Below are 9,814 nucleotides of genomic sequence, written 5' to 3'. Positions count from 1 at the left end.
GTCGCGACCCACGAGTTGAGAACCACTGCTGTAGAGGATGTGGGCACTGGCTCAGATTTCCCCCCCCCCACTTTATTGCAGTGACTATTGTGATAGCCAGAAATCGTCGGCATGTGTGCAGTAGTGTACCTAGTGAATTTGACAATTGCGTCAAAATATTAAATTTCAGAATTATTTGTAGCTGTCGTGAAATTAAATAAGTACATAATAGATAGCTAAACTGACAACAAAGAAATGCTAGTAAAAAAAAAACCAAAGGGTTTTATAGCGGCACAGTTATGTTGTGCCAAATTATGGGAATAATGTGCTATAAAAGTAAAGGGTCTAATGGCATGCTTTGTTAGGTCTACAGTGGGGAAGTCCCGATACCACTTTCTCCTAGATCAAGTAAAAGTACTCTCTCCTCCCCCACCCCCATATGTACTTGCCGCTACCAGTTACTGATACTTTTTCTTAAAGGGACAGGTGACCTTTAAAAAAACAAACAAGAAATTGATCTAAAATCATTAGTCTGCATTATGACTATGAACTTTAATTTAAGACTGTTTTAGAACAATAAAACATTTTCTATTTGCTTTCACACAGCTGTAGTAAAACTACAAATCTGATCATGCATCTGCCTCTGGGATCATTTAAACTATTCATGTTTGCAGGGGAGAATTGTAACTATTGCTGCAGTGTACTAGAAGTGTGTGCAATTAATCATTTAAACCTAGTTCACCCTTTCCAGTGCACAGCAGTAATAGTTACAATTCTGCCCTGCTAACATGAATGAGTTAGATCATGATCCATAGTACATATACAGTACACTGCAATCTGCAGCAGTAGATTTACAATTCTCCCCTGCTAACATGAATAGGTTAAGTGATCCATAGTACAGCTACATGTTATGTACTATGGATCATGATTTTATAAAATAAAAGTCAGATATAAAAAAAATGGGAAAAACCTGTCAGTGTGCCTTTGCTATTATATAGGGCAGTGATGGTGAGCCTTTTTGAACCAGAGTGCCCAAACTGCGACGCAAAATCAATTTATTTATCTCAAAGTGCCAGCGCTGAAAATAAGTTTGGTATTGCAGTTTGGGCGCTCGGGTTTAAGAAACGTTCAACATCATTGCCTAACGGCCTTCTACGGCTCTCACGGGGGACCTGAACATCCCGGATCGCCTCTGTAGTCGGGCCGGGCACAATCGGGCAGCGGCGGTGACCTCTAAACAGGCAGATTAGACGGCCGCTTGCGGGGGCCTCACTGGGTCCTAGCGAGGAGGAAGCCGCCGTCTAACCTACCTGTTTATTGGCTGCCGCTGCCTAATGGTGACTGGCCCGGATCGCATACCAAGGCGATCTGGGTCAGTCGGATTTATTTCATTTTATTCCCCATGGATCCTGCAAAGCCCACCAAAAGGTATTGCACAGCCCACCTGTGATTCTTTGGTGGGCTGTCTTTGGTGGGCTGTGCATAATCTATGGTGGGCCCTGCCAGCACAGTGCTCCTACCTTAAACGGAAAGCCCAGCCTTCACTGCTGCCTCGGCGCCCAATCTTCTCAGCTTCGCCGCTCGACTGGCCCCTTGGTGACGCCTCCTCCATCGTGGTCTCTGCCTTTGCAGTCTTCACAGCCCTCTTCCATCTCCCCCTGTCTCATGCCGCTCTTAATCATTTTAGGGCCATCAATCACTGATGACACTAAACTGATGAGCGGTAAAAGCTTTTAAAGCGTCGCCATACAATTTTGGGTATTATCAGTTTTTGAGGTTTTGCGTGCGCACGCAATTTTAAGGCTTGACATGTTTGGTGTCTTTTTACTTGACGTGACCCCCGTCTTTTATATTTTACCAAAAAATTGGGTAATAATAAATGTTTTATCATTTAATATAGGGGAAACTGTTTTTTTTTATTTTTTTTTTTTAACATTTCGGTAATTTTTCCTTTTTAATATAGTAAAAAATAAAAACCCCAGTGGTGATTAAATGCCACCAAAAGAAAGCTTTATCTGTCCCTAAAAAAAATTCTATAAAATTTAATTTCAGTACAGCGTTGCCTGACGGAATAAATGTCAGTCAAAGTACCGCAGCGCTGAATACTGAAAAATGGCCTGGATGGAAAGGGGGTTTAACACCGCGGATGTCAACTGGTTAAATGATCCATAGTACACTTCCAGTACACTGCAGCAATAGCGTTACAATTCTCCCCTGCTAACATGAAATAAGTTACATGATCCATAGTACAACTACATGTTATGTACTATTATGTACTATGGATCATTTAACCTATTCATGTTAGCAGGGGAGAATTGTAAATCTATTGCTAAAGTGTACTGGAAGTGTGTGCTGTGTATATATACTACATATACAGTACACTGCAGCAATAGATTTACAGCCAGCCCTGTCCCAGCTTCCTTCACTCCGTTTCACTCCGATCCCCGTTGCCTCACTCCGTGCCCTAGTAGTCGGCTCTGGGCAGGATCGCTGCATTGTGTCTCTGTGCTCAGCTTGTGGGAGGCGCTCCAGGTGGGGTCCTGATGTAGCTGCCTGGCACACTGCCCAGAGGACCCCAACACGTGTGGTAACTCTGGGCAGCATGAAGCTACCAAAAAAGAAAAAATGTATAGCGTAAGTATCGGTGCTATGTATCGGGGCATTCTCACAAGTATAAGTACTTGTGAAAATGCTCAGTCCCAGTTCCGATGCTAGTTTTGGTATCGGGACATCCCTAGTATACAGGCCTAAATTCTAATATGGTCCTCTAAAACGAAAGATTTGGCTCTACATACAAGTGTATTTACACTTTTGCAGGCAAAATTGAGAACCCCCACGGTTTGTGTTCATAATCCTGCAACATAGCTAACATTTAAAAAAAAAAACAAACTTACTTTTTTTTTTTTTTTTAAAAGAGCTCTCCATTTAGCTAGCCTTTGCATGCTCCCCTCGGTTTCAGTAACCACAAACTGACTGTCCTAATAGATGTGTAAAGACTGAGCTCCCCCTCATTAACATATGTTGACATATTTTCTCAGAACAAAAGAGAAAAATGGGGGCTTTTAAAGTGTCCAGACATCCGACATGTCCATCAGACATCAGAAATAGGTTTAAACCGTCCTTCTATATCAAAACACAATCGGTACACTGCAGGCTCCACCCGATGTATGTTGCGTCTCTGCATGACTTCATCAGGGGTGACTGACGCATGGTATAGAGTTCTAGCGCGGCACATTGCTAGTATTTTCTAGTCCTTCATTTGGGTCAGTGCTCGCTGCTTAGCTGCATGCATATTCATCCAATGTGAATGGAGGCAAACTTAAATATTCTTAGCAGAATTATTTTCCAGGTTGAATGCAATATCTGGAAAATGTCTTTTTTTTTTTATAGGGAAATGTGTTTTTTTCTCCCCCCCCCCCCTACTCCATCTAGTGGCCATAATACAGTACTTTCCTGATATTACTTGACACATGGAAATTTTCTAAGCACAATTGTTTGTCTTTGTCTCCATTTGCACAGAATGAATGTGCATGCAGTTTCCCAGTACTAATGGGTCTGCAAATTCTTAAAAATGCACCCCTATGTGTGGGTTTTTTTTTTTTGGCAAATGTATGTACAAACGGAAGAATACATGTCTGATTAAGGCAAGAGGTGGATACAATTCTCTAAGACTGCTTTCTAATCAACCTTAAATGCAACATTTGTAACATTCATGACTGCTTTTTTTTCAGCCTGCATGTATTGGCTTTTCTGGCATCACTCTACAAAATGTAGACTTTGCTGAGTAAGTTGCGTACAGCACTCTTAAGCTATGTTTATACGTTCCAGGCAAACACAGACCCATTTGTGGGGAAAGGTAAATGAGTATATTGTTTTAAATTTACCTTTTAGTGCAAAAAGGATGTGTAAACCACTACTGATGAAGTGATTCTGGTTTCTTTGAAAGCATTGCTAATTCAAAGGTTTAAAAGACGGCATAAATAAGAGGTTCCCCCATGTGGTCTTCTCACATTTGGTTTAGTGCCAGCCCATTTCTTTTTCACTAAATTCACAAGCCATCTACAGTTGAATAAAACACTAATTGTTATGAAGGTAACCTTCAAGATAACTGATCTTCTTTTCAATTTTTTGTATAATGTGGGATGATGTCATTTTGCGTGTTCAGTCAGAAAGCCAGTTTGTCTGCATTTGCTGCATATGTTCAACTGAAATTTATAGCTTCCTATCCTTGCATAGGCATTTTTTTTAATCATATGTCATGACCTCAAGTAAGGTGGGCACAATGTGCATTTTGATAGCGCTTGTTGCCAACCTGACAACATGGTCTTGAAATGTATCCAGTTTGATTGTTGAGCATTTGATACTTTGTGTTCTATACAAGTCGCTTCTCACTTCCCAGCCACCAGCCTTTTGACTAATTTAGTTTGCCTGCTTGTGTTTTAAATTGAAAGGGCTCTTGGTTGTGAAGTATTGGTGTAACGATACAATTGAAGATTAGCCATAATTTACTAAACAATATAATTTCCCTGTGGTCTTATAAGATTAATCTTGCCGTCATCTAAATAGCAGAACATTTCAGTGTACTGTAAAAAAAAAATGAAAATCCAAAAAAACTGTCGCGATGAAGCTGAACTCTAGGCAGACAACAAAATACACAAATGAAATGCATATATGAGAGCTGTTTTACTCGCCAATGAATGTGGTCAATCTAGTCCTGAATCCTGAGATTCAGCAAAGCTCTGTCTGGCAGAAGAGGGAACTCAAGCAAATTCATTTGTAGTTTAGGCATGTAGTCTTGTAAAGATATATTACCATGCACTTGTCTGATCGCCTCAGGGGTGTGGAACTTTAAAAAAAAAAATCTACTTGTCCCTCATGACAATCTACTTCTACTACCTCATGACAATCTTTTTTAACCGTGCTAAGTGCCCCTCATTGTCAGAGCAGTGAGGTGACTCCACTGACCAACGAGTGCTCGCAATTGGACGGCAGTATGAGTACAGATACCCTTCAGTGAATGGTCTATCCCCTCCAGTAAGTAGATTGGGGGGCGCTCGATTTGAGGGTAATTCCATTTTCCCAAATTACTGGGGAAAGTGAACTTGCCCTTTAATGCACATCGTGCATGTGAGAGCGATGCTGCCCGGCCACCACAATATGGCTCGCAGTGGAATGGGGGCAGCACTCTGCATCTACAAACGTGTGCACACATGCGTTTTCATAGAATAAGTCAAGCTCAATTCTATTTCACCAATCAGGCAACATAGTCTTGAAATGTCCAGTTCGATTGTTAAGCATCCGATACTTTGAAGAACGATGGAACTAAAGTGCTAATCCTTTTTCTCTTGCTGATTAAGCTCATGTGTTTCAACAAGCTTGTAGCTTATGTCTGTAAAAAAAATAAGTCAAGGCAACTGGACTTGCTGTATTTTTCTTGGACGTTTCACTGGTCATTTTGGATGACCAGTGAAACATCTTGAAGAAAAATCCTGCAAGTCCAGTTGCCTTGACTTTAATTTTTTTAAAGATATACCATGACCTGGATGAAAGAGAACCTTCATAGACCCGTGTAACAAGAGAAGTTTATCCCGATTTGGCTGCAAAAGTTGAAATACACTAAGTGCCAGGAACACATGCAAAGTACCCAATTTGTGACACTGTGTAAAGGACTGAAGTGCTCATGTAGTTCAGGAATTATACTCCTTGCATTTTGTTTTTTGATTTTTATATCCGTTTGATGCAATTTTTGTTTAGTAAATGTGTTTTTTTTCTTTCTTTGTAGATGATGATGTTGACCTAGAGGCTCTTGTGAATGATATGAATTCGTCACTTGACAGCTTGTACTCTACATGCAGCAGGGTATCTGAATCTGTGCCACTTCTTAAAAATGGTCAGCTTAATCAAAGCCAGCTATCAAACTCAGGAACCAATACTCTTCCGTCCATGCAACAGAGACAGAAGATGCAACGCTCCCAACCAATGCAAATACAAGCAGTCAGGTTTGTAAATCTCATGAGCATATTTAATAATTCACCAGTTTCTAATGGTCTGTCTTTATAGCCAACTTTACCCAAAATATATACTTTGGTGTTGGGCAGGTGTTTCAGTTCCTGCTAACTTGCCCACTCAAATGCTTTGGGAAGGAGTTGTTGTTTTCTTTTTTTTTTCTTTCTAGCAGTGGGGCACAGTTGAAATTCTTTTTGCTGGGGTTCTCTAGAGATTATATTCCGATAAATGGAGAATACATCAAATGAAATGAAGCTTTCAAGAGACCTGTATGTGATGGGAAATGTATGTGATGGGAAAATGTCATCTATAATATAACTTTCTGATATCTGTGCAGTTTTAATTACCACAACATTCAAAAAATTGTAATATAGTATTCTGCCTGGGGGCAGATTATTTCCAGTGGCCAACGACTGGCCAGTTGTCTGCCATCATAAGGTTTTCAAGATGTTGCACACACCAGTGGTCAGTTTTGAAAAACTGAGTGTCTAAGCCAGAGGTCTCAAACTCCATTCCCCCGGGGTCCACTCGACAAATTTTTTTTTCTTCCATGGGGGCCGCTTGCCAAAAATTAATACTTTAAAAAAAAAAGTTACTATATCTGGTGTGGTACAATGGACCCCAATACACACACAATAAGGCCCCATTCATCTACGTTTTTAGGTGCGATTTAGGGATTTCTGCATCAGGAACTTGCGTCTTCCTGCAGCAGGGATGCCAAATCTAGTGTTTTACAAGTGATAGCTGTTATCCATTCAAGTTCATGATCAGGTGACATCTGCTGCATGGAAACTCCTGCACACCGCATGTAATGGTATGTGATATTACATGCGGTTAGAAAACCTGGATCATTAACTTGAATGGGTGACAGCTGTTGCTTTTAAACGTCAGATTAGGCATTCCTGCTTTAGGAAAACGCAAGTTCCTGATGCAGGAATCTCTAATCGCATGTAAAGATGCAAATAAAATACACCCCCTTCCCCATACACATAGAAAAATACTACTACTCCTGCACAAATAAAATGATACACCCCCCCCATACACAAATAAATACTACCCCTGCAAAAATATAATACACTCCTCCCCCCATATAAAATACAATCCCAGTCCCCCACACACCCACATATAAAATAACATACAGAGCCCCCTCTCCTGCTTACCTTTTTGCAGGGTGGAGGCTTAGGAGGCATGATCTGTTATTGATTAGTAAGACCTTAGTAATCAATCCTTTTCAGGTAGCGTTCAGTGAAGGATTTCAGAGCGCTGTCTGAAAGGATCTGAGTGCCGGCACAGAGGAGCAGCTTTGCGGTCTGCAGACCGTGTAGCTCCTACCACAAGTCAGGTACGCGGTCTGTGACCACATACCGGACTTGTGAGCTGGCTGCGGGCCACAAAGTGCCATGCTCGCGGGCTGGTACTTTGAGACCACTGGTCTAAGGGCTGAGTAAATTGTATTTATGCTCCGTGTAAATGCCAGTCCAAACTGTATAGAATATACAGTATGTATAGAAGGCACTTATTTTCATCGGCATGCCTAATTTTCAACCTTAGGGGTTTTTTTTTTTTGTTTGTGTTGACTGTCATCGGACTAATTATAAAAAGCAAAAGAGTTGAATCTTTAGTTATTCAAGATATCATTTGAATAAGCACTTTACTGCAAATTGGACAGTGCTGCTATTGTCTGTGTAGCCTGATAAAGTTGTAAGTACATGATTCATAAACCAAGGTGCAAAATGAAAATGTGTTTTTAAATTGTACTGGTTTAGCTACATGAGAGTCCAGTTTTATAAATACACTTTAAATTGTTCAGGATTATGAAAAAGAGGGGGGAATAGAATATTTATCTCACAGCTTGTCAAGCCCATCTGGAAATTGGTCATCTGGAAAATTTGCTAAAATTAATCTAGTTGAACGCCTATTGCAAGTTTACTTGTGTATTGCTGGAACTTTTTTCCTCACCAGAAGAATATTCCCACCTGGTTAATTTAGATTTAAAATGTCAACGTTTAATTCTAGCATAAAATGAGATTCATATCCCAGGCTGAAAAGTCCTCACAAAAGATCCGAAACCGTAGTTTAAAGTATAAACCCTTAAAAAAAAAAAAACACCCCCTTTAAAAATTGGTGTTCCCTTTTTAGTGACCTATTGTCACAGTAAGACAAATGAAACAAAGGTACCTGGTCAAAGAAACATTAAGCACAACTATGGGCATTTTTAAAAATAAATGTTTACTACCTATTTGCTCTTAATCAATCTATTTTTATAGCAGCTTAGCCTACCTGGATAGTACACCTTACACTGTATTCCCTGACAATTGCCAACAGCCACAATACTGGTGTAAAGGAACACCATTCCAGAATTGTCCTCTCCCACAAGCTATGTATTAACATTCGCAAAGCACAGCCATTTATCCTCTACACCAGCCTCGCTGATGTCCTGCAATTGCAGGAAGTACAGCTGTTCTACCAGGGTAAAGTAGAAGGGTCCAGCTTTACAAGTTTTGAAGCAGAAATAATTCACAAAGGTAATTGGTAGGTAAAGGAATAGTGAGAACATTTAATGGTGGCCAGAGGTGGGCTTTGCACTCTTAGAGCTAGGGGCACCACTCTATTGGACACCATGGGATGTGTCAGATAGCATAAAACAGCATAAAGTTTTCCTGGCACACTCACAAGCTAGCATGTAAAAAAAGCTTGTCTCGCCACTAAGGTTAAAAACAGAGGTTTGGATACACGTGTTCTGCAGAAAATGTGAAAGCCGCACAGCCGTGCCAAGGCACTCTTATAGTGCGGTCCTAACTCTAAACTATCAGTTTTGGTGTGTCGGATAGCATGTCCCTCACTGGGCACATACACAGAACACAAATTCAATGAATCTACATTATATAAAGTAGGGTTGCACAGATACCAAGTACAGTACTCGGTACATGTACCGATACTTTTGAGCTCCTAGACTAGAGAAAAATTCAAAAATTAGGAGGCAGCTGTCATTTGTAAGGAGCACACGGAGCTCCTTAGATTTCTACATCTGTGTTTTAATGTACGATTTAGTTTTTATAAATAAAGGGATGCACAGACACCAGTTTTGCGAGTACTGGTACTTGCGGAGTACTTACAAGTACTGACATTTTTGTTGTCATGTGACAGTTTTTCTAAAACAATACAGACTAATGATTTCAGGACAGTGGTGGAGTGCCAGAACCAGGTCCCAGCTGCAACCCTGGTAATTCTCATGATAATGCCAAGTATCTGCACTGGTATTCAAAGTATCTGTGCATCCCTAAATAAAGGGCTTGTGCACACTTGCATTTCATTTTTTATGCATATATACTTGCTATCTCCCCACCTTGCCAGCATTTTGTTTTAATGTTTACATGCATACAGTCTATAGTGCAATGGTGTCCTATTGATTTGTTAGGACACGAGGCAAGTTGAGCCACCTTTTGTCGGATCAACAAAGGATGCTAAAAGCCATCTGAATCCTAGCAACAAAGGAAACGAGGCAGCATGGAGCTGCCGGTGTCCTAGCAAAGGAGGATGCGAGACCTCATTGAGCCACCTGAGCAATAGCAACCAAGGTACTAGGCAGCACAGAGCCATTGACTACGCCATACACAGGACTACATGCAGAGATGCAGCTTTTTCCTTTATGAATCTGAATGTAGTGCAAGATCACAAACAAAACCTCAATTCCATGGGTGTATAGACTATAATAAAAATATATATTATATTTCTCAAACAAAGCAGACAAATGCCCCACATTCTCTGCCTACATGCCTGGCTGTTACCCAAGAAAATGCAGGGTCTAGCTCTCCTGCTTTCCATGCAG

General features: G+C 40.6%; 1 protein-coding gene across 3 annotated transcripts in view; it reads left to right on the top strand.

Annotated features, from left to right (window-relative positions):
• Positions 1-5,765: 5,765 nt before the first annotated feature.
• Positions 5,766-9,814, top strand: part of GRB10 (growth factor receptor bound protein 10) — a 70,302-nt gene continuing 66,253 nt past the window's right edge. For all 3 annotated transcript variants that reach the window (XM_018558052.1, XM_018558050.1, XM_018558051.1), the window contains exon 1: positions 5,766-5,978. In XM_018558052.1, coding sequence (XP_018413554.1) covers positions 5,797-5,978 — 182 coding nt within the window. In that variant the 5' untranslated portion in view covers positions 5,766-5,796. The remainder of the gene's footprint in view (positions 5,979-9,814) is intronic.

This window comes from Nanorana parkeri, unplaced genomic scaffold (genome assembly GCF_000935625.1).
Source record: "Nanorana parkeri isolate BGI_ZX_2015 unplaced genomic scaffold, ASM93562v1 scaffold317, whole genome shotgun sequence".
In the NCBI taxonomy this organism is placed as follows: domain Eukaryota; kingdom Metazoa; phylum Chordata; class Amphibia; order Anura; family Dicroglossidae; genus Nanorana; species Nanorana parkeri.
Note: the sequence above shows the minus strand (reverse complement) of the source record. Positions and strands in the feature narration are given on the sequence as shown.